This window comes from Strix uralensis, chromosome 1, assembly GCF_047716275.1.
Source record: "Strix uralensis isolate ZFMK-TIS-50842 chromosome 1, bStrUra1, whole genome shotgun sequence".
In the NCBI taxonomy this organism is placed as follows: domain Eukaryota; kingdom Metazoa; phylum Chordata; class Aves; order Strigiformes; family Strigidae; genus Strix; species Strix uralensis.
In genome coordinates this window covers 35864269-35888631 of record NC_133972.1, presented here as the reverse complement: position 1 = coordinate 35888631, position 24363 = coordinate 35864269, and the positions used below count along the sequence as shown (strand labels likewise).

At 40.4% G+C, this 24363-nt stretch overlaps 1 protein-coding gene across 4 annotated transcripts; it reads left to right on the top strand.

Annotated features, from left to right (window-relative positions):
* The first annotated feature begins 6207 nt into the window (after positions 1-6207).
* CCDC126 (coiled-coil domain containing 126) lies at positions 6208-22458 on the top strand. 4 transcript variants are annotated; one of them, XM_074862699.1, is made up of 4 exons: positions 6208-6269; positions 17190-17322; positions 17954-18354; positions 20824-22458. In XM_074862699.1, exons 3-4 carry the CDS (start codon positions 18117-18119, stop codon positions 21003-21005), a joined length of 420 nt encoding a protein of 139 aa, XP_074718800.1. In that variant the 5' UTR covers positions 6208-6269; positions 17190-17322; positions 17954-18116; the 3' UTR covers positions 21006-22458. The 4 variants fall into 4 exon arrangements, with proteins under 4 accessions (XP_074718800.1, XP_074718791.1, XP_074718812.1 ...); XM_074862690.1 differs by having other exon boundaries at positions 6233-6310; XM_074862711.1 differs by lacking the exon at positions 6208-6269 and adding an exon at positions 6294-6420.
* The last annotated feature ends 1905 nt before the right edge of the window (positions 22459-24363 follow it).

Sequence of the window (24363 nt, the reverse complement as noted above, 5' to 3'; positions counted from 1 at the left end):
GCCTGTACTGGAAACCCAGGAGAGCAGGTGAAGACGGGTGACCAGCAGCTGCAGCTGGAGATTGCCCTCTCCAGGAGCAGCAGCCTCCCCACTTTCCCACACTCTTGCTGGTCGTGGCAGCAGAAAGCTCAGCCACTTGTGCCTTCCCATGCTTCTTCAGGGGCAGGAGCTTCTCTTTGTGGCCGAGAAGCTGTTTTGCTCCAATTCCCGCGCTGGCTGAGGCTGGTTACCCTCAGTTCGCCATGGTTGTCACCAAGGAACGACGAGCCTAACGCCTAACGGAGTGCTCATGGGAGTGAGCATTCCCAGAAAGGAATGAGGCGCCCAGGGGGTGATTCACAGGCAAGAGATGGTTCCCTAGAAATCAAATCCCTTTGCTACGTGAAGCACACTCTCGGGGCTTTAGACAACCTGCAGCGCTGGTTGCTTCTTCCACAGCCCGTGACGTTGGGTCATGGGCAGCTGCTGTGGTGGCACAGCCCCATTGGCAAGGTGTCCCAGCGGAGAAGCCGTGTTCACGCTGCTCATCCACAGACAGCTCGAGGTTCTAACAAAGCCTCGACATACGCTCGTCTTTACGGAAATGGTTCATGTTGCTTCCTACCTGGACCATAAATCTGGATTATTTCTTGCTTCTGTTGTAAATGGAAGGCTGGAACTGTACATGCCAGCCCTTCCTCTTTTTGCTTGCTGAATCAGAAGTAAATAATCAATTGAAGAGTAAAGTAGCTCACAGTGGTAAAGAAGGCAGTATTGGGGAAAAAGCTTCCTTGTCCTCTAGGTTTGCAAAATATTTCATTTTGGCTGAAAGTTTCTTGCATGTCACTTACTTCAAAAGTTTTAGTCAAGCCCTTAGCCAGTTCTTGTTTAATTACAATTAAATTTTAATTCAGGCTGGCCTGAGTTTTAGCCTCTGCTGATGTCTCACTTTCCAAAAGCCATTCTGAATCCATGTCATCATCTGTCTTTTATGCCAGCTCTACTCCATTCAGCTCCAGTGGATTTGCTCATCTCCCTTTTCAAGTGTAACTTTACTAATAAAGCACTTATTCTACTGCAAGATCACACACTGTTCTGGTGTCATCTGATTCCGATCCTGGTTGATGTTGCCTATAATTTAACTCCAGGAACAAAAGGGAACAATTATGAAGGGCATACTTAAATTCTGAGGTGAAAATGCTTATCAGTCTTCTACCATAAGGTGGATCACTGAAAACATGTAATATGAAGAACCCACTGAAAATACATAATGGTTACACTAAAAACTGATACAAGGAAATGATCACCTACTTTGCAACTTACTTACTTATAGCAACTTATAATGATTTCTGAATATTGCTTAATAATCCTGCTTGCCCTGACTGTTCTGTGGAAGCTCACCAAGGACTACTGTGTTCAACAAAACAAAGCAGTTTTCTGTGGAAACTTACCAAGAATTACTATATAGGACAAAAATATGTTTCTTGTCCTTGGAAAGCAGATGTGCTTTAACTAGTTTAGTCTTTGTAATGAACAGATAGCCATATATGGACAGTAGAAATTGATACACTGGTACTTTTAGATAAGATAGAATGAGTAAACCGGCTGAAACCACTCTTGTTGTTCAAGAAATTGGCTAAGAGAATCTGTGCATGCTCGGAGGAAAAGTACAAGGTGAGAAAGACTACAAGCCTTCCTCCAAAAGACCCCCGAAGACGCCCACCAGGAGGCAATGTGCAGGTGCAAAGATAACATAAACTGCTGACACCAGCCTTTCAAACTAACCCAGCCTTACTCATGCATATGTATGTTTGTGTTATGTAATTCAGTGAATATGTATATCCACACTCTATAAGTTTTTGTTAAAATGTGCTGGGGGCGTGCAAGCTTTGTGGAGAAATCCCCTTGCACCCCGGCGCTGGAGTAAACATACCTGCTTTATAACTCTCTCTGAGTTGTAGAGTCTGTTTCCGCAAATCAAAACAAACAAGCAGGAGAGGGAGCGAAAAATTCTGGAGATTATAGGACAGGAATAGGCTTTTTGTTAACATGTATGTATATAAGATCTAGCTATAGCCCACATTGTGATTCCAACTCCTGAGACTTACACTAATATTAATGCACACATTCAAAATGTTTGCTTTATTCCAGCAGGACTTTTTCATTGCTGTGATCCTAAAATGTTCTGGCAATGTGCTGGGTTTGTGTGACGGGAGTTTTTGGTACCGGGGAGGGGGCTACAGCAGTGGCCCCTGCGAGAAGCTTCTCAAAGCTCCCCTGACTCCAATTTGGACACACCTCCGGCCAAGGCCGAGACAATTAGCAATGGTGTCTGCACCTCTGTGAGAATGCATTTAGGAAGGGGAACCTGAGCGGAGTGGTAGGAGTTGTGAGGAGGAGTTGTGAGGAGGACACCTGTGTGAACACTGAGGCCAGTGGAAGGAAGGGGGGGAGGTGCGGTGGTGCAGACCCCCCCTGTACCCTGTGGTGAGACGGCAGGGCCACCCCTGCCACCCATGGGGGTCACCGCTGGAGCAGATGCCGACCTGCGGCCTGTGGAGGACTTCAGTACGCAGGGGTGACCCACATTGAAGCAGCATGGGATCAGCTGCAGCCCGTGAGAAGGACTCATCCCAGAGAAAGTTCATGGAGGACTGTCTCCCGTGAGAGGGACACCACGCTGGAGCAGGGGACAATGCAAGGAATCTTCCCCCTGAGGAGGAAAGAGTGGCAGGACTGACCGCACCCCCCATTCCCTGCCCCCTGCGCTGCTGGAGGGAGGAGATAGAGATATGGGGAACAAAACTGAGCCGGGAAGAAGGGAGGGGTGGGAAGAGGTGTTTTTAAGATGTGGTAATGCTTCTCACTGTCCCACTCTTGTCTGTTTAGTAGTGTTCTTGCTAAGAGTTTGAATTAAAGTGATGTTCTTTTATTTCTTCCCCTAATGAGGCATCTGCCTTTTGCCCGTAACCATAATGGATGAGTCATCCCTCTCTGTCCTTATCTTGATTCCTTGAGCCTTTTGCTTTATTTTCTCCTTCCCAGCCCTGAAGGGGAAAGGGGTGAGCGAATGGCTGTGTGGTGCTCAGCTGCCCTCTGGGCTCAAACCATGACAGGCAATTAAACTCCAAATAAAAATGGCAATCACTGATACAAATACCTATTTTTAAAAAGTCTAATCAAGTTTACATTTTAAATTGAAAACTACAAGCTCTCTTCACCATTTTTTCCCCCATAATTCTTATGCCTTCATTGTTCTCTACAATAACTTCACTGTAGCTTCCTGAAGTACAAAGACAATAATTATTTTGACACTACATTTCAGCTGTCACTGTTTATGAGTTAGTAAGACTGCAAAGTTGATCTGCATCTTTGGGAGCCTCTCTACTAAATGGATGATGGTTCAAACACAGAAAACAGCTAGAGATGGCCTAAAGGATACACTAACATGACATAAGTATACGGACTTCAAGGATGCCTTATGGAGGTTTTTTGAGCAATATTAATATAATGTTAACTTTAATGCAGTAGTGAGTATACAGTATTCACAATTTGGGGAAAAAAATGTACTTTGGGAGGAAAGATGGGCCCAGATCAGGCCCATTTCCTAAAGTGAAAGGGTATAAACTACTGGTAAGGGATCAGGAAGAGAGAGAAAAAGGAGTGGCAGTAAGGCAAGTATAAGGTTGCATCTATTCTTATCTATGTACACAGATTAGAGGGTTCATCTGTTAAGTAAGAAGGCAGCAGGCACACTGATCACAAAGCATATTGATTCTCTAGCCATTACCATTAAGCAGTTTAAACATACTACAAGAGAAGAAATTCTTAACACATATTCGAAACAGACAGAACAACAGCTATGCAAATTAACGTCAGGACAGTCTAGAGATATTGAAGGGTGTGAGAAAGGAATAAAGACAACATTGCAGCAGCAACCTATTTTTTCTTTTTTGGATTTTGAAAAATAATACAGAACACGGTCAGTTTTTACTCCTGCAATCCTGTGCTTTTATCTATCCCTTGAAATGATGCTGAGAATATTATTACCCACAAATATGAGGCCCAAGTAAACACTAAGGTTTGATTTTCATATGTCACTGAGGAGAAACAAGATATTACATTCTGATACAGTTTTTACCACACATCTTGGATAAGGGGAAAAAAATATCACATAATATTGGGAGACACATGTTCATGAAAGATGACCAAATACACGAGGCCTTCAGGCAATAGGAACTAAGAACATTATTAATAGTTGAGAGTTCCTGTCAACAGAGGGTATGTTTATAATGGAGACAGATTTCTTAATAAAATTTTGTGACCTCCACAAGCAAATCTTCCTGTGATTACACCATTGACAGATTTCCCTTTCTCTCCCTATAAGCTCTAAATACCATATAAATTATATTTGCAAGGACATTACAGCTGTTCACTGCACATCTGTGAAAATAAAGGATTAATCACTGAGCAAATAGTACAGTAATAAATGGCAGCAAATAGCTGCAGTATGTTTGTTATGTGAAGTCCATTTCAGACCATCTGGTTTTGATCCTTGCAAGAGGAAATCTTGATGAGAAAATACCCACAGAAACAGATGAGGTGATTCTGCTTTAGAAAACACTTCTAGCAACAATATTATTGATGCTGCACAATATACAGTCAATCTGTTCACTCAAAAGCTTACTTACCAAGTATTTCAGTTTTTAATTTTTTGCCTGTCCTCATTCAATATTGTATAATTTAGCAAGACTTTTGTCCATGTGATGGATTGCATAATTAAATAAATGTATCATTCCTTTAATGCAGCCTCTTCTGAATTCTCTGTGGGGATACGGCCCTCTATCCAGTTCAACAGTTGCCTAATATTCTCAAATTTAAATTAACTCTCAGCTGAACACCAATATTTTCCAGACTGAAAAGAAAAAAAAACATTTCCAAAATATGTTTCACAAGACTCTGAAATAAGGGACTGCAAACTAGTCAACATTAGAAAAGTTTTATATGCAACTGATTCACTGGCTGACATAATACCACCTGCCAAAAGTTTTGTCTGCCTACGTAGGTTTAGACCACTAACCCCTCTGATGTATCAGTAACATTTTTTCTATTAGAGCAACAGATTTAAATGCTGGATTTTCCTCCACATAATCCGTGGAGAAAAAAAGTTTGAAAACCAGAGAGAAGCCAGGTAGCCTCTGACACACATTGGAAGGGACGGAAAGCTGCAGCGCAGTGCGGGTGTGGGGGTACCGATGGGGAGGTGGAGCGCTGATGGGATCAGCAAGCTGCCAGGACACTTGCTGTGCCTGTTTATTTTACAGTGGATGCAACGTTGCAAACAGAACCTTCCCCTACACCCAACTGCAACATCTGACATGCAACTGGTACCTCAGCTTGTCTAAGTAGGGACAATCCTGAAGGAACTGAGCTAGGGTGAAGAACAGGTACTCCAGAGCCTTAGCAACACTGCAGCTGTTAAACGTGTCCTTGTGTTCACCTTTAGTTAACTGATACCAACTTCCCTCAAGTATCACCTTGCAGGAAGGGCCTGAGCACAGTCCTACACCCACAGTGGATTTTATTGACGTGATTATCACGGTGGGAGTTTATAGACTGTCCCAGCCACGAACAGTGCAGCTGGCGCAGCTGCGGGTTGCAAGAACGAGTGTACGGATGAGGACAAAATGCCCCTGCACCAGACCTGAGGGCCAGCACTCATTCCCGAGGCCAGTCACAATTCACTTACGCCGTTAGAGGGCAGAAGCGATACCTTTCCCGGTTTGTGCTTCTGGCGGCAATCTTTACTTAGGGACGTCAATGGGAATTGACAGCCACGGCCACGCAGCCTTCCAGCTTCCAAGGGGGTTCCTCTTCGGAGCCCGCCGGTGGACGTTTCCAGGAAGAACTACTATGCCTGCAGTTACGTATCGCCCTCCCGGCCCCCACACCGCCTGCCTCGCTCCCCCGACAACGCATGGCGGCAGTCCTGCGGGCGAAGGCCCTGTGGCCAAGCTTCTGGCCCCGAGCCAAGCCCCACGCCCGCAAGAGCGGCCGCGGTTACCGACCGCCACCACCGTCCCTCTTGCTCCCACCTCTCCCGCGCACCGCCCCTCAGCGCCGAGGAGGCGGGGGGCGGTACCCGGCCGCGCATGCGCCCCAGGCAGCGCGCGGGGCGGGGGGAGGTGTGCGGCAGCGGTCCTGAGCGGGACGGGGGGGGGGAGAAGGGGCGGGGCCTCAGGTGGTGCGTCGTGTTGTGTCGCGTCGCGAGGCGGGCGGAAGCGGAGCGGGTGAGCGGCGGCTGTCAGACGGGTGTGGGCCCGGAGCGGAGGTAGCGCGGGGCTGCCGGGGGGAGGCTCTGCCCCGTCCTCCTGAGGCGCTGTCCCGGGCGGCACGTTGGAGCGGAGTGTGGAGGACCTGTGCCCCTTGGCTGGGGAGGAGGCGAGGAAGGGTCTCCGGCTGAGTGGGGGCGGCGGGAGGGTGGCGGAGGCCCGGCGGTCCGTGTGGGGAGACGGGGAGGGGGAAAGCGCCAGGCTTGGCTGCGGGTGGCGAGGCGGGGAACCGGGCGGCCGCAGCATGGCTGCGGCTGTCGGGGGAGCCCAGGTTTTCAGCTCGCCTGGGCGCCCCGCTGTGTTCTCCTCCTCCGGCTCGCCCTCGGCTTCGGGGCAGGTTTATTCTCCTTCTGGCTTCGGCCGTGCTTCTGCCCCCTCCCCCGCCGGTGTTTGTGTAGCCGTCAGCTTTGCCCCCGCCTTCCTTCTCTCCGTTTGTCCTTCCGCAGCGGGTCGTGCTGCCTGCGGGTCGGTCTCCTTCCTGCTCTGCCCGCTCTGATCGTCGGTAGCAGCGCGGGTCGCTCTGGTGGGTCGTGGCGGAGTTACCGCAGGCCCCTCTCATGGGTGGGGGTGTTCTGCTGCCCGCCGTGGCTATATGTGCCCTCCGGCTGGATAACCGCGTTCCAGGGCTGTGATGCCATGGCCTCCGGTGGTGAGGAAGCAGCGAAGGAAACAAGGGTTTTCTGGTTTTCCTCATTGGCAGTGGCCTTCCTGTCATAAACTATGACTACAGTGACTCTGCAAGATTGACGTCCTGTAGTGTAAGGACTTAACTTTCAGAGAGGCAAAGCATGCTTAGAGTGATGTGAGGGAACTTAGAAGGAAGAAAAAAATGTTTGTTTCATCCATATTCAAGCAAAGGCAGGATCCTGAATAATGTTAGGTTGAGTCATCTTCTGGCACTGACAGGTTTGCATAAAAAAATAATGGGCAAAACATTTGTTTTAATTTTAGGAGACTATAAAATATAAAATTTCCTGACAGCAAGAGTTGAGGAATAATGCGTCCTTCTTACAATAGAATAAAATTCCTTTTATATGTAACCTCTGATATTTTAACTACATGTTTAATTTTCCATTAAATTTATTTCTGTGAATATTTATAACCTACTATTATCTCTACCTTATTTCTGTAGCTCCATTAATCATTCATTATTAATAAACTTTCTCTTCAGTTTCATAATCTAACATGGTAGCATGCTGTACATTCTCTTTTATGTATCTTGTCATCTAAAAGAGACTGACAGCTAGAATGGAGTGTAATTTCTGTGTTTGTGTGCATAAAGCAAAGCAGAGAGAATTTTTGTTATGTCTTATGACATGGTGTGGAGTTTCCTTAGTGAGGTTTAGATCAGGTTAAAAACTGTGGGGTTTGTTTTGGGTTTTTTTGTTGTGGTTTTGCCCCCTCAGTGTGTGAAGGGGGGACAGTTTTTCATTTTGAAAAGTGGGCTCTGCAGGAACTGTGACTTTAGTTTTAACAGAACCTTCAGGATATGAACATGCTGAACATAATAGCTAAGCATGCATGTGATTTGTTTTAATTGTAACGTAGTGTTTATTTTGGAGCAGATGTCATGAATTGTTTCACTCTCATGAGAATATCAAAGAAAAGAGGCAATATAAACATGTTAACAATATATTGTAAGTAGCATTTTGTTCTAGTGTCAGATGAGGAGCGATTGCAGTTTTAGATCAGATGTGGAAACTTATTGCTAGCTTTGTTCCTGTTTTGACTGCTGGAGATACCCATGTGCACAAAGCCTAAATTATTCTGGCCTGTTTTTATTATTATATGTGTTACAATATATAATTGGTTAATAATTCATTCTAGGTACTTGAGAACTCCAGAGGGTTAACCAATTATGCTGGAATTCCTTTGGTCTGGTAAACGGGTCTTTTTCCTAAAGCTTTTAGAGTTGGAAATCAAGCTACTTCCCTTTTTTTTTAAAAAAAAAAAAAAAAGCTTTTGTAGTGTGCTTTTAGAGACTCCTTTTGGCTTTTAGCTTCTTGAAGGAGGCAATGGTATTAGGTAATCATGTATTGTGATTTAGCTTGGGGATTGGATGTCATTTAGCTGCTAAAAGTAAAATATTTCCCCTGGAGTTCATGATCACTTGTACCTCTTCCAAGAATAGTTAAGGGCACTAGTTCTTGTATCTTGCCCAAACTGTAAGTAGGATAAATGCATGCTGTCAGCTTAAATTGTCAGCTGTGTAGTCAACATATCTGAAGACTAGTGTCAAAAATAGCCATTAAATTGTTTCCAATAGCTGTCAAAAATCCGTGGAGCTCAGTCATTCAAATTATTGTGTTTTGTGCTGATACAAGTTTACTGCTAAAATGTATTTTATATGGTATTTGTTATTTGACAAGCTCTTTCACCTGTGGCTGAAAACTTGTACCATTAGGTGGGCTGAGTTTCCTCAACTGAGCATTATTAATGGCCTCCTTAATTTTCTTTTATGATTGTCAACTTTACAAGAAATTATTTATGTTACCATTTGCCTTTAAATTAAAAGATTAATTTTGGATTGCTCAGAACTAAGTGGGTACTTTGCCTATGTAAAACAGGTCCCAGACTAGACGCCTAGATAAGAGGACTTAAAACTTATTCCACTGAAATTGGTCTCTTAGTAATAACAAAGAAATAAGAGACTACCGTGATATAAATAATCCAGGTAAATTTCTGGGTACCTTCTACTTTAACAATAAAGTATTTTGCAGTGCACACCACTGTGGTGGTTTGGTTAACTACTGTCTGTCATAACTGCTGCTATGCTAAGATAAACCAACAAGTCAATATAGAAATAATAAAAGATGTAGAAGAAAAGAACTTGCCTGTCTTTGACATTGCCTCCAGTGCTATTTTTCTGAAATCTTTGGATCAGCCTCCTGGGAGGGAGTGTGAATCTGAAGCCCGGTCTGTATTGTAGCTTTACTGCTGAAATGTACTTGAGGTGGACATCTTGCACACATCCATACTCAGTTTGAATTCTGCAGATTTCTTGAAATAAAACCAGACAAGTTAAATTCTTCTTCTCTCCCCAGTGGTACAAGCCCTTTTTTGTCACTGTTCTACGGGAGTAGTGTCTGTGTGGATGCTGCACTGTGTGTGCATGCATGGCCAGGTCTGCGGTGGCAATCTCTCCACTATTGCAGCCACCACTTTGTTAGTTGACTCCTCACTCCCCTCCCTTTTTAGTTCTCTTTAATGGCACCCCTCCCTTGCTTTTAGTTCTCTTTAAAATGTTCAGTGAAAATCCCTCTCAGTAGCTTACCTTCATGATCTTGCAGGTAAGGCTCTCTGTAAAACTAGCTAAAATTAGCTAATCATTATCATATCAGAAGGAAGTTTTGGAGTCACAGGGGCTTCGGAAAGAGTGATGCAAATACAGCTGTGAAATTTCACAAGGGAGTAGAGGTACTAGTCAGGTCTTTGCAAGGGAGTACTTGACATGGCCTCGTGTTCAATTGCAATGAAAAAATTGTGGCAATCTTATCGGGAAACGAGATGCTAAGAAAGTACCTCATGCTCTGTCATAACTATGGTTCTTACCAGCAAGGGTACTACTGTGACCTGAATGGCAGCAATAAAGTCTAAAGAAAAAATCAAGAAAAGTGTCCCAGATGGAATGAAGCGGAGATGATTTAATTTTTTTTTTTTTTTTTAAGAAGCTGATACAGAGATGTAGAAATGTTTTGAGGCCCAGATGGACCCAGTGGGAGGAGGGGAGCTTCAGCAAGTATAATATACTGTCCCCATTGGTATCTGCTTTCTTTAATTTTCTTCACAACCCTTGCCAAGTCATTTCCCCTCTCAAAATCTTGAATCTTGGCTGACTGCCCACAGGCAAGGAACAAAGAATTTCTGGTTTTAAATAGTTTATTTTAAAAGCATTCACTGACAGTAGTAGGCAAAATAAAAGGGCGAGGGGGGGAAGCTGGAAAAAAGCCAGGATACTTTAAGGTACCAAAAAGTACTTCAACAGACTCCTTAGACATAACGCAAAATAAAAATAATTGTTGGCAAAAAGTGTAAAATAAAAACAATACAAATAGGACTAAATGTATTCCAAATAGAAGCTGATCACCATTATTTCTAAAATACTGAAATAGAAAAGGTGATCTAGTGTTTGGGCGCTCAGATGATTTTATGCCAGCGCCACTGTAAACGAGATGTGTGGGTTTTCAAGTCTCAAGTGATACGTTTTTGTTTTCAACTCAAAAGTCCAGCTACAAAACTCATTTCATTGTGTGCTGTTCTTAGAAGCCTCTAGAACGTAAAACTGTTCCTGGTTTAAGATATATTTGAGGTAGTCCCAGCATCTTGGCAGCAGTGACAGTATCTATCTGCTTGGTGAGCTGTGACTTCTGTTGGCCCAGATATCCTTTGGATGCATTGAGAGACAGGGACTGGTGGGAGCACACAAGGAGATTTTCTTCCTCCTTCATTGCAGCACTGTAGAAGAATAGGTATTCTTGGTAGTTACCCATCTTTGCTATTCCCTTAAACCTCATATCTTTCTATGATTTGGCTTTGAATACCATTAAAGGTATTCCATGAAAGGCAGGTACCAATAAGGCAAAGGGATAAATTTCCTGCCACCCCCCCCCCCCCCCGTTCCTTCGTAATTGCAAGTCTAGGGCATGCATAGACAGGGAATGAAGGAACATATGCTGTGGGAGAAGGTACAAAGATAGATGTCCTGGAAAAGACACCAAGCACTAAGCAGACTCCTTTGGCAGTGCATTCCAAAAGTGGTACGGAACTGCTAAAACCTACAGTCCAGCAGCTGTCATACTGATGGCAGTCTTTTTTTTTTTTTTTTTTCCTCCCTCCAGAAATATGCCTTCTTACCTATTCTTAAGATGGCAGTGTGTTGTATAGTGCTGTTCTTTTCACTTGAGTCTAACAGGTATTAATATAAGTTCTTTCTTCTATCGACTGATGTATGATGCAGTCTCGAAAGGCCCTCAAGTCTCTTCAGCACACAGGCAGTGCATTTTGTCAGTAGGGTATCCTTCTCTTTTCCGTCTCTGATGGTGACATTTTTCTGTTAACCAAACTTACAGCACAACAATAGGAATTTTTAACATGCTGAAAATTGGTCTCTTCAAAAGACAGCTCAAACATGGTTTCACTTGTCTGGGGACATGCATTGCTCTTAATTGTTTGCTTATGAGTAGAATATTGTGCTCTTTCATGGCGTTGTGCAGCTGTCTGAGTGAACCTGATTGATGAACCTGGGATCCAAAGGGCAGTGTTGGTCTGCAGAAGTCACCAGTACAGAAAAATGGTTTTATTGGCATCTTTTCAAGAACTCATGTGTTCTTAAAAATACGAGGAGTGTGATTCTTCCTTGGGCACCAGTTTTAAGTATGAATGATGTAGGTAAGATGACTTATTAAAGGGAATTTGCGTTACGTGTAGGAGCAGAGAACTCAAGTTTCTGTGTATTGCCAGGAATTGTGGTCCTGTGTAACAGGATATACTTAACTTCTTTGGGCACCTGTTTGTCAGCTGCACCTCATGTAGATTGTTCTCCTACTGCCAAACGCACAGCCATCTAAGACTGCAAATTACCAGAATGCAAACATAATTTCTGGTGTTCCAAAAAGTCTAAGCCTGTAGCTCCTGGGCTTGTAGGTGCTTATTTCATTGTCCCTGTCTTCAAAGATTAATTGGTCAGTGAGTATGTTCTATGTTTCTTTTGTGTGTGTCAGTCATTCTTTAGACTTCCCATTTTCATTGCTGCACAGCGACTGTGCCAATAGGTTTCCAATAGCATAGAACTAGCCTGTCTGCTCTCAGAATGGTGAGCGCAACAGCTGTCGGCTGAGTGACTGTGATGCTCAAAAGTTTTCTGTTGAAACATCAGAAAACAAAAGATTTTGGAGGTCACAGAGGTAAATGGGCTGGAGGGAGCACACATGCGAAAAAGAAAACTAATAGAATAGAGCTGATAGAACTGTGGAAGTATTGCCTGGTATTCTGTAATGCCCTGTGATTTCTGTCTTCCTGAAACGTTTGTTGGCTATCGCAGTGAGATATCGTCATGCCTGTTTACAGCACAGCTTATTGTTTACTAATACAGTACCCTCACTGTACTGAGAGATACTTGCTGCCATGAATTTAATAGAAATTTCTCAGAGACATAATTTTAGCATGTTAATTTTAAATCCTTAATAATTTCATAAACTTGTTAAGCTCCCACTGAGATTGTAATAAATTCTAATTTTGTACTGTACAATTATTTTACAGCAATTATTAATGTCAGTTTTTATTTGTACTGTCCTAATTTCTGTCTCCCATCTTCTGTTACAAGGGTTGTTTTTTTTTTTCCCCTTCATCTGTCCGTAGTTAAATGAAGTCTCCTATGACTATATCTGGCTTTTTTTTAAAAATCTTGATAAATCACTTCTTGTGTTTATACAGTTAATAATTGGTTGCAAAGCTGGACTTGCTTTTGAATTCACTGTGTCACACTTTTGTTGATCATAATTTGGCAGTGAGGAGCAGATAAGAATTATGATGATAAGTAATAGATTGAGTAAAGTTTTCACTTATCAAGGCTACTTTCTTAATATATTAGTTCATTAGAGACCGATATAGGTCTCTAGGGTATCACTGAGGAATTACTGCCTCAGTATTTGGCATTCTACCTTTCAAAAGATATAACCAAAGAGGTGGCTTTATTGGACTGCATGTTAACAACCCTATTTTCAGTTCACTTTTCTTGGCTTTATCTTTAAAGTCTTTTTGATCCTGGAATGGAGTGGGGTTCTCAGGTTTCAGTTTTCTCTATTCTTCACCTCTTGTTGACTCTGTTTTGTTAGTTTTTTGCTAAAGCTGCTCACTAATAACTACCAAAAATACCTGATGGGCCTGCTGCTTTCTTTTTCTTTTATAAATAATCATCTTAATCTGTCCTGTACGTTTCTCAAAACTAGAAGGTACACACCATCTCAGCAGCACAGCACAGTTTTAAATTTGCCCTGCTGATGCCAGTAACTACTTCTAGCGGTTTAGGAAGGCTGAGGTCTCTCAGACAGACTAGAAAAACAATGACAAATATGTACCAGTCTTTCATGAGCTGACTGACTAGCAGAACTGACAGTGGTGTAAGGTGTGTTGTTACTTTTTAAGGGTTTGGGTATGCCTTGTTTTTGTGATACCCCGAGATTGATTCAGAGGATGTGTGAGGCATTCCTTTGCCTTATAGACTGTTGCGTTTTTTGTGTTGTACATGAATATAATCTCTGGGTTTTGCTGGGAAGAAGTAAAGTAGAATCTGAGACAGACTTTGCAACAAAATTCAAGTACGATGTTTTGTAAGTATGGGCTGGTTTCCATGAAGAAGGGTCAGTATTCAAACTGAAGTTGGTTGCTACTGTTTAATTAAGTAGCATCAGAGGTACTAGAACTTTGCTTTATTACGGACCATATAATGGATTTTCTGTTGCTTTGACTTTGGCGCTTGTTCCTTTCCTTTCATGTACTCAATAATATATATATGACTGATGTTGGAATACTGCTCAGAGGCTAGAGATTATTTTATGTTGGGGAGGATGAGTGCCTTAGTTCATTGCTTTCATTTCCAGGTGTATGTCAGTGTTTGTTGTGGTACTGCTGGACAATGTTAAATCCACATTGGCAGGCTTTGCAATACATTTCTTGGACAACCAGCAGTGGCAGCAGTGAAGAAAACCAAACTCTTTGTATGTCTGTGAAAGGCAAACCTCGTCTCAGATACTCTGTTCAGGAATTCCATGTCGTTCCAAGTTCTAATGCTGCCCCTGGCTTGGGCTTGTAATTTTCAGCATAATTTAGATATGCCTGTTGATTTTAAAGAACTTTGAAAAATTGCCACTTGAATTTGTCACTTCAGGCTGCCTATTGAAAGGATTACCTGGAAGATACTCTCCATGAATTCTTGGGTTGCCATTTTGCTGGCACAGTCAAGTCAGGGGTTTTATTTGGATTTGCTTGGGTTTTTTCTTTGTTTTGGGGTTTTGTTTGTTTGTTCGGATTGTGTGGTTTGTTTTGTTTTTTTTTTTTTTTTTTCCTTTCACTCCTCAGATTCTCAAATTTTATCCTGGCAGTACTCCTTCATCTTCATGGTCATCTTCCTTTTATCTCAGTCCCTATGATGAGGGATGGTAGGAATTCCAACAAGATGTAGCTCTGATGTGCCCTTTTTTCCTGTTGGTCTCTGCAGTGCTTTGACTTCCTTTGCCAAAAAAGCCCTTCAGCTGCGGTTGGGAGAGTGGTAACCCTGGGTTCCTACCCAGACTAAGTCAGCGTGAGGAAGGAAGTCTTAGCTTCCTTTTTCCCCTGCTCAGGAAGCGGTGGGTAAGGAGGAGTTGAGAGAATGAGGGAGAAGAAAGATTAGAAGAGACAGTGTTCCTTCTTACATGTATGCTGTTATCTCACAGGATACTACTTCTGGATTACTGAAAACAAAGATCCATTCCGAGGACAAGTTTTGTTTAAACTCTAATGTTCATGTACAGTAGTGCTGACTCTTCAGGGCAACAAGAAGTAAAAGAATATTCCCATCCATCCATCTTACTGTGCTATTTTTCTTCCTGCTCCAATAACCTTTTCCTACTTGCAAATCATGTGGGTACTTGCAAATCATGTGGGTATAAGCTTGCTTCTTTTTTCTTTTTTTTTTTTTTTTTTTTGGTTTTTTTGTTACTCTACACAGTAGTCTTGGGAGGGTCTTGCAGGGAGTGTGTTACGGGTTGCTAGAAGTGCATGCTTCAGGAAGAAAGAGGAGACCAAATCTCCAGATTTTTTGAAATGCATTAAGGGGAAATGGCCTCTAAAAATGCGTAGGGAAAGTGACAAGTAGAAATAGTTGTCTTTTTGGTACACCTTACTCCCAGTTCCTTTGCCCAGCGTCAGTATTTGGGTGTTACGCCATTTGCCCAGCAGGTTAAGTCCTTGATTTCCATTAGTTTCAGTAGTCAGCGTGTGCACTGTGAATCAAATGTACATGGTAAAGACCTAGTCTGCAATTCCTACTGCTCCTTGGCGGGAGCTTATTCAATCTGTTCCTCTTGGCTAGGACTCTTATCCTGGCTTGTGGTCTTATTTACAGCATGATGGCAGAGTTAATTTCCACTCCAAAGCTCTGTAGTGATATTGTCTAAATGCTTCAGGATGAGATACGGCTGGGTATCTGTGGAGAGCTGAACTTAATTTAAATTTCTGCAAGAGCTGTCTGTTATTTTCAGACAATTTTTTAAATAATATAAATTGTAGACTCTTGGGAATGGGGATTGAAACTTGTTGTCTCTCCTTGAGAGATACTGCTTGGTCTTCTGAGCCATCATGTGAATACCCTACTCCTGGACCTCATAGGTAAATGTTTTCCATCATATTTGATACTACTCAGGGAATACGTAGATGCATAATGATGTGCAGTGTATGCTTTAAAGGCTGAGTGCAGAGCCATGGATTTGGCAAAGAGCTAGGGAAAAGAAGTTTTGGTTAGTTCATGTTTGTGGAGGATCTGTTTCAGGAAATCTGTAACCACACATTCCAAATATTTGTGCTGATACTGTAGAATATAAGTTTTTATTGTTTTCTCTCTTATGTGCTTATGACAAATCTGTGTTTTAAAACCAGTTTTTGGGGGAATAAGCACATTCTTTGAACAAAGTACATCCCACTGAATTTACAGTGGGGTTTCAAGTTTGCATGTTGGCTATCTGTCCATGTGCATGGTCATATCCCACAGTGAAGGTAAAATAAGCTCTTCCTCATTCAGTGACTTACGATTGCCACTTACATTAGTACACCCAACAGTAAAAGTAAGATTTTGTGTACTGGCAGTTACTGTAGGTCATTTTATACACAATAACTTGTTACTTCACAGCAACTTCAGTGTCCATGTCCTAATATTGCTCCTGCCTTGGGTTGATCATGTTCAGAATAATTTAGATGTGCATGTTGATTTTAGAGCACTTAGAAAATTTGCCTCTTGAATCAGTCATGTTGGCCTGCCTATTGAGAGGATTATTTGAAGAGTGAAGGTGAAGGGTAAGTGACAAGGATGGCTTGGAACGCTGCTGGCAGTGACACTTGTGTTTGGAGCAGACGGTGGTGTGTTGGCATAAGGCTGCTTGAACTGGTCAGCAGAGGCCACGAAAAATACCCTGGAAACAGAGTTATGTTTAGATGAGTGCTTAGCAGGGTAAAAAATTCAGTCTCAATATTCTAATAAAAACAGAGACCTAAGTACCACTATAGAAAGTCTAGTGGGAAACTCTATTAAACGTGTAACTTGAGTCTGAAAAGCACTCATGTCAGATAGTATGTCAGGAATAACAGGGGAAACATAATTATTATGTAAAATCAGTACCTTTATCCAGACTACATTAAATAATAGAAACTCCCTCAAAAAAGTATTGACTAATTGGAGAAGTTTGAGGTAGCTGAAAAATTAGTAATATGAGGTATACACATGTAAAAGGACTGAAAAGATTGGATTTGTTTGAGGGGGAAAAAACGAAGGAGAGAATGATACATATGTAAATATGTATGTATAGACATATATGATGAATTTGGAACATCTGCTGTCACTGTCTTGTAACACAAGAAATGGGACACATTTCAGTGAGATTCTTACCAAGTTTTTTTTTAAAGTATGTTGAAATCAGTTATTGGGCATTCAAATGTATGCATTTGTAATAAAATGGAAATGGATTCTATGTTTTTCCCTAACAATTGCTTCAAGTTAAGTTTAAGAATGTATTTCTGTTTTAAAAGCATGTGGCACGAAGGCCTGAACTTCAAACACTCTATGTGAAAATGAAGGTCTCTTTAGTCCTGCACCTTGTTTTATTTTTTTTTTTTTCCCCCCCAATACAGAGCTCCCTGAAGATGCCTGACTCATATTGCTTCAAACTGCCTGGACATTTGCTGTTTAACTGCTGAAGCTTTCATACCATTTGCTTTTCTTCTGAAGCCTTAATCTATTGAGGGATCAGAATTGGCTGCTATGGTAAGACTTTTTAAAAATGGTAGTAAAATGCTAAAAGTGGTTGCAACGTGCTGGTTCATTTTGGTTTTGTTTCATTATTTACTAGCAAGACACCAAACCAAAAAAAAAAAAATCTCCGTGCTGTACAAAACCAGAAGAGGATGATGCCCAGCTTCAAACTAACTAACCAACCAAGAAACTTTGTTCTTCATTTTATGTTTATACTTGCCCTATGCTTCTGAGGAATAAGAATGAAGAGAATAATTTCACAAGATCTTTTCCTTGTGTGTAGATACATGTGTATAACTCATCAAAATGTTGCGTATCAGTGTTTTACAAGTCTCTTCTAGATAATGCATTTTGTTTTAAATGCATTTGAGTTTAATGTCAGTTCAAATTATGGTATTTAAAATAAAATGATTCATAGAAGCATAGAAGTTTTGATTTGTGGAGAATAAAAATTAGTACAAATAAGAAGGGGAAACCTTGTAAATAAAAGGTGAGATAAAGATGACTGCACCTCTAAGCAGATACAAATCCACAACTATTTGCTAGATTATGCAGTAATGCTGCTTTTGGAAACTTATACTTGTCCTTGATCTCAACAACTGTAGCAGTTTTGAATAACCATGTGATGTTTTACAAATTTCAGGAATCAAGACCAACTAAAACATGAGATGTATTCAAGATGATCCAGCCAGAAGACTTTTCACTTCATAGAAATCTTATTTCTGGTTAATATGTAATATAATTTGACAGAGCCAAGTTCAGTTACTTATCTTGAAATTAAGACACACCTGTGGCCTTTATCAGAAATGTTTCTAACATTTTCAAGAAAAAATATGTCCCAGAGACTGAGTATGTTTTTACTAGTTTTTGGGATCATTTGGGGTTTGATGTTGCTACGCTACACTTTCCAGTATCCAAGACGCCAAAGCAGTGCCGAGTTGCGTGGACAAATACTAGATCTAAGTAAAAGATACGTCAAAGCACTGGCAGAAGAAAATAAAAATTTAATGAATGGTGGCGCTGGAGCCTCTATGGCAGGATATGGTAAGAGGAAAAAAAAATACTAGTTATTCAAATACCTTATTTTCCTGAAAACTGTAAAGTTACACTTTTTTTTCTTTTTAATATATACTGCTCTTCAAGAGAAAAAAGTGTGTTAATTGATTTGATTTTAGTTTATTCACTGAAGTTGAAGATTAAGATGTGGTGCAAAATCAAGCTTGAGACATGAGATTTTTGTTTTCCAGGAATTTTTTAGATATTTCCAGGTATATGACTACTGTTACTTACAGGATTAACAGTGACAGTTATTGGACTTTTTCTGAATCTTAAGCTATTGAGGAATAAGCACATGCTTGATATGGGGATGAAGTTTAGATTAAGTCACTTCAATATTCTTGTGCCTCATTGCTAACTTCCTGCTTTTATTTCTTTATTTTTTGTCGCTAAGTAGTAAAAAAGAAGCAAAAGCAACATACGAGTTGAGTTTGCAGTCTTAAGACTGCAAGGCAGTTACAAATTTAGCAGAATCTCCCCTTGCTTCAGAAGTAGCCATTAGAGATAAGGTTCCTTGTCTCTAGAGCTTTGATACTTGCTGCGTCATATCTCTCCAGTTTACCTGTTAACTTGATGAATGTGTTTCCAGTATTCACTGGTAATATATTACTAGAGCCTGTGCCTGTCTTCTGAAATACAGAAAAGATAGTTTTGAGATTATATAGAAAAAAAACTATAGAAATGTCTTAATAATTTTAACTCTTTGGTCCCTCGTAGCTTCTCTTGAGGGAAGGCTGCAATGAGCTCTAGTTAATCACTTAGGGATTAGGTTTGCAGAAAGTACCTGTGTTCTCTCATAAAGGAAAAAAATGTATCTCTGGAAATAAGGGTAGTACAAGGCTTAAAAAGGAAATATTTTTTAAAAACAAATATACGTGAATATTTACATTAATGTACTTTGATCCCCTTCTTAAGGAATCCGTAAAAGGTTGAGCTCTACCAGTAGTAAGATGCGCTCTGGTAAGAGTACAAACAGCAAAAATGTGTCTGAACTCTTTCTGCTGCTGCTCAGGAACAGGGAGGCAAGTCTGTGATGACAAGATGAGCAGGAAGCAACCCAAGAGAAGGACAGTATCAAAATGTCTTAGCCTTTAATTCTTTCATTCATTAACATTTTTACCACAGTAAGAGACTACTTTTTCTTTTCCTTCCCCCTTTTCTCCCCACGTGCCCTTTTTTTGTCTTCACTGATTTCCTGCCCCTACTGTGTAGTTTTCTGTGTAATTTGTTTTAAAAACCCCTTGTGTACTGCAGCTTTCTACTGCTGTAGAAGTCTTACAATGTATTTCCAAATGAGATTTGCCTTCAGAGGTTTTGTCTGCAGGTAATAAAAAAGATTAAGTCAACTCTTGATCTACATGCTGATTATCAGACTTGCAGCTTGAGTAGACAATTCCTTCCCTCAGACTGTTGAGCACAGAATGGTACTCCCGGGCACATGACCCACAGTGTGTCATTGACAGCAGACCCTGCTCTGGCTCAAATTGTAAAGCAATTTAGAAAAAATTATTTTTCAAAGATGACATTACTAAACAAGAACTAGTTTATGTTAGAGGGAGGGACTGACTTGAGGTGTGGCTTTTTTTTTAATATACTACCAGTGTTTTAATTTTATCTGGGTTACTCTTCGTTCTTCACTTACATCCTGTGTTTTTTCTCCCCAATTTTTCTGGTTAGTCTGGGGAGTGGAAAAGAGAGAGAGTGTGTTTGTGTGTCTGCATCTGTGTGTGTTGGTGGGATCTTAACACCTTGTAAGATCTGGTAAGTTTGTTCACTTTTTCCAAATCTGAGAGAAGATGGTGATGTAAATATTGACAACAGTGTAATTAGCTTTTGTTGAAAGGTCACTTACTGCTTTTATGTTCCAGAATATGGGAATTTCTTTACTGTCCTTTCTCTTGTTTTTCAATCAATATAGGCTTAAATATATAGATTTTTTTTTTTCCTGCTTTATAGCTTATGTAAGAAGTGGTAAGATACTTTCTCACAGCAGTTTTTCTATGGGATAGATCTTTTATTTAGAGTAAAGCTATTAAGAACTACCTTTTTCATCTTGGAAAGTTTTTAAATATATTCTGTTGCTGTCCAAGGCTAAAAGGGATCTAGCTGGATATTCTAGTGGTGTTCTCTGGATGATTTGAAATACTGCCTTTGAATAGTCACTAGTGTAATGCTCCAACTAGTGGTTTTGTTCTTACAAGTGAATATTTAATTGGCTTCATTCACAGTTCACTATTATGGCGATATCTTCCTTGCCTAAAATAACAGATAAATGGTATTAAAGAAAAATTAAGCAGCTATTTAATTCTATACTTGTATACTAATCTGCACTCTTTCCCAAAAAGTATAGTAGGAAGGATAGATAGCAAGTCTTACGATGTGAGTATGTTGAAATAGTGGTTCTCTTCCACATACAGTAAATAATAGCATCTAATTTGATTTTTCTATTATCTTCAGCTGATCTTAAGAGAACAATTGCTGTTCTTCTGGATGACATCTTACAACGCCTCGTGAAATTGGAAAACAAAGTTGATTACATCGTTGTGAATGGCTCTGCAACAAATACCACTAATGGAACTAGCAATCAGGTGTCAGTAACTTCAAATAAACGTGCAAAACCAGCAAGCAACATTAGGTAGCAAACAGGGCCACTTTGTGTTGCCACATCTATGATCGGTAATATTTAAAATAAGCTTTTTATCTCTGGCTAGGGCAAAGCAGTAGTTGACTCTAAAAGTGTAAACTATTCTGTTATGCAATGTGCTGGATCTATGTAGGCCTAACTTACGTGCACAGGTTCTCAAAGCATTATTTCATTGCCTTTGAGCAGTACTTCTGAAGTGATCTTTGTTGTCTTTCAAGATATTTTGATATTATGATTTGATGTAGTATGCCATTGGATAATAACAATAAATGAAAAGCAATGGGGAACTTATTGGTAGGTTTCTAAATATATTTATTTAAGTATAAATATAACATATCTTTTGGATAGGTGAGCAGTATTGTAGCTTATTCATTTTTTGTGATCTACGTTAAGCTGAGGTAACTGAGAAAAACACATTGTTAAACAAATGTTAGAAAATGTGTATACTTATAATATTTTGTTACTCATTTACTAAAACAATATTAAATTGAGGATAGCATCGGCAGTAATATTTTAAAATTGTGACCCAAAGAATGTCTTTATTTGCACTATCTGTCAGAATAGCTAGAGAGAATTTACTGTATATTTAAGAAAATTAATTATAGTAGGAAAACATCCTAGGTAGTAACACTGTCCAGGTATATCTTTACGCCAGAGTTAGGGCAGTTAGATTATCAAAAGCAAATCATAATCTGTGATATCTTAGATGATTATTTCTTACAAAAGATATTTAAGTGTATGTATTTTGTAATTGCAGATAAAATTATTTAAGTGATGGAAATAAGTTTTGGATATGTGAATACTGTTCATTGCTGTTTCTTTTTAACTTTTTAGTACCTTGCCATTTGTGATGAGTATAGCACACCATCTCTCTGAATTGCTTTTTTGATCAGGAGGAAAAGCAATGAAGGGAAACAAGGCATCTCTGCATTTAACAGAGATGTATGTACTAAGGGTGTCTTACGGAATGTTTGAGAGCTAAGGTGATGTTTGCCTTATGTCTAAGTTAGCCTTACAGCAAAGTGAATTGCAGTGTTGATGCACTGTATTTCAAAACGTTACTGAAGTCATATTAAAGAGAAAGTGCCACTGAGCCTGTTTTTTAAAATGTACTGAATGTCTGGGGGGGGGGAGGGAGGGTATGTTCAGGGACTTCTGCCAAAAGTGTACTGTGAGTGGGTTTTTGGGGTGGGTGGGGGTGGTCTAAGCCTATATTAAGGAAAAAAAGCCCACCAGGAAAACCAGAGGTGTTGGATAATATACCATCCACAGTTACGTGTTTCTTCTTTTTTTCTATTTCCCTGCTGATATTCTGAACTGTTACAAAGGAAAAATAAACTTACAACCTTAGCTGTGACAGGAAAAAAATCATCTGATACTGTCATGTGTAAAAATGTACTCACTTTAATGCAGAAAGAGAAAAATAAATTTTTAATTGTACTTGTAAAGGCTCCTGTTTGTGGGTTTGTTCGGGTTTTTTTTAAGTCATATAATTCTTGCTGCATGCGCTCTAAGTGGTTCTGGATTGGAAAATTGTATGTCTCTGAAGTTTAGTAGTAGTCTATCTGATATTGTTCTTGCTCAATCACTGAGTTCTTTTGCTCTTGAAATTCGAATGCCCTGAAACTTTCCTCACGTTAGAGGTGAGGGAGGAAAGAAATGAAAATAACATAAAATGACTGTTTCATCTTTAATGGTAAAGACTTCACCCTTTCATCTAAGGGTGGAGAAGACAGGTGCATAACTTTTGAATCTGCGAGTCTCTGTTGACAATGTGAAGATAGATTTTTATATCTATCTATCTATGCTTTTTATTCCCTGGGTACTTGATTGGTACCAACCAAAGCCTTGGTAGGTGATATCCCTTTGTGCTATAAACAGTAATAGGAGTAGTTTTTGTGTGCATATGCAAAGTGAGTTCTTCTTCTTTTCTTGTAAGAGTATGTGAAGTCTTACAAGTTACTGAGGATGGTTAAACAAGCGTAACAAAAATTGCAAGGTGAATATATGTCACTATGTGCACACGCAGCTTGTTTTATGCAGGGATTTTGGAGGCTGGCATACTAATTTACATGCAGATATGTACTCCTCATAGTAATTCATGGTGCCATTAGGAAATAGTTGCTTTTCTCTCAGGTTTCAGTAGTACAATGGCTCATTGGAATTAGCTTGTACTTGACAAATACAGAGGGAGATCTGTGAACTACCTATATCTTATGGAACAAATGTTTCACTCAATATAGTTGAAACAACTGTTTATCAAGAAGCAAATTAAAAACACTCTAGTAGCATCCTACATCTAATTTTACATGAACACAGCATTATTAGCAGTTGATACAGCAGTACATCAGTGTCCGTGATACATCTTGCTCCTCTTTTTGTGTCCAGTCTTGGTCTGTGCTGTATCACTATGCTGTGCCTCTGACTTCTGTTCTCCCTTCACCAGCTATCTGGCACAGTACTACTTCCATGATTTCTGTGCTCAGCAGTGCAGAGGGTAGAAGCTGAGCTTCATCCTTTTTGCTGAGATGACGGCACTTTTCAGAGTGGCAAAACTAAACTTCAAGTGTGTGGACTAAAGAAAAGAGGGTAAGGAAGGGGTAAGGGGAGGGTCTCAACTGTGTTTTGTATCAAAAACAGTAGCAAGAAAACATCTGTGTGTTGTACCCTGCAGCTTCTTTTATAGGATATTTTGAGAGGTGCAGCAGCCCTTCAATGGCAGGAGGTTGTGTGAAGAACCCAAGGGCTTGTGTAAAAGGAGCAAGAGAAAGCCTACAGCTCACCCCAGGTCCAAAATGCTTGATAGTATCGCAGCAATTTGTTGCGTTGCCAAACATATAAAAAAATTTTAAAAAGGAATATTTAAATACTACTTCCACTGTGCTACAGCTTTTATGATGCAGCTATGTATTTTTCATTTCCGATGACATCACAAATACCCCCAAAGTGACCTGCTTCAGGTTTTATGAAATACGGAATCTCCTTAAGGTTGCTTGGTTCTTAGGCTGGATTGGATTTGGGTTTTTCTTCCTTTTGAGGGTAGAGGGACATATAACCTCCCTTATATAAAGAACTCCTTATTTGGGGTGGTGGTGTTTGTTTTGGTTTTGTTCTTTAAATCTTTTGGTAAATTATGAGACTCAGATTTTCCCAGCTGTAATTTGCCTTGTGTTTACCAGCTGATTTCACTATGTAATTGGTAGTACTTCAATGCCTGTGAATGATGGTTCAATGTAGGTAGCAAAAAATGTTCAAGATCTTCTCCCAAACAAAAGTTCTAATGAAGAAAAATGGGAAGAAAAGAGCAATATTGATTGCTGTCTGAACAGCTAGAAGCACCACAGGTCTTAATA

Bases quoted from the DNA above. Each gene is read 5' to 3' on its own strand.
- CCDC126 (XM_074862699.1), top strand. From the start codon at position 18,117: ATGTTTCTAACATTTTCAAGAAAAAATATGTCCCAGAGACTGAGTATG. The intron at 18,355-20,823 runs GTAAGAGGAAAA...TATTATCTTCAG, and splicing joins AGCCTCTATGGCAGGATATG to CTGATCTTAAGAGAACAATT.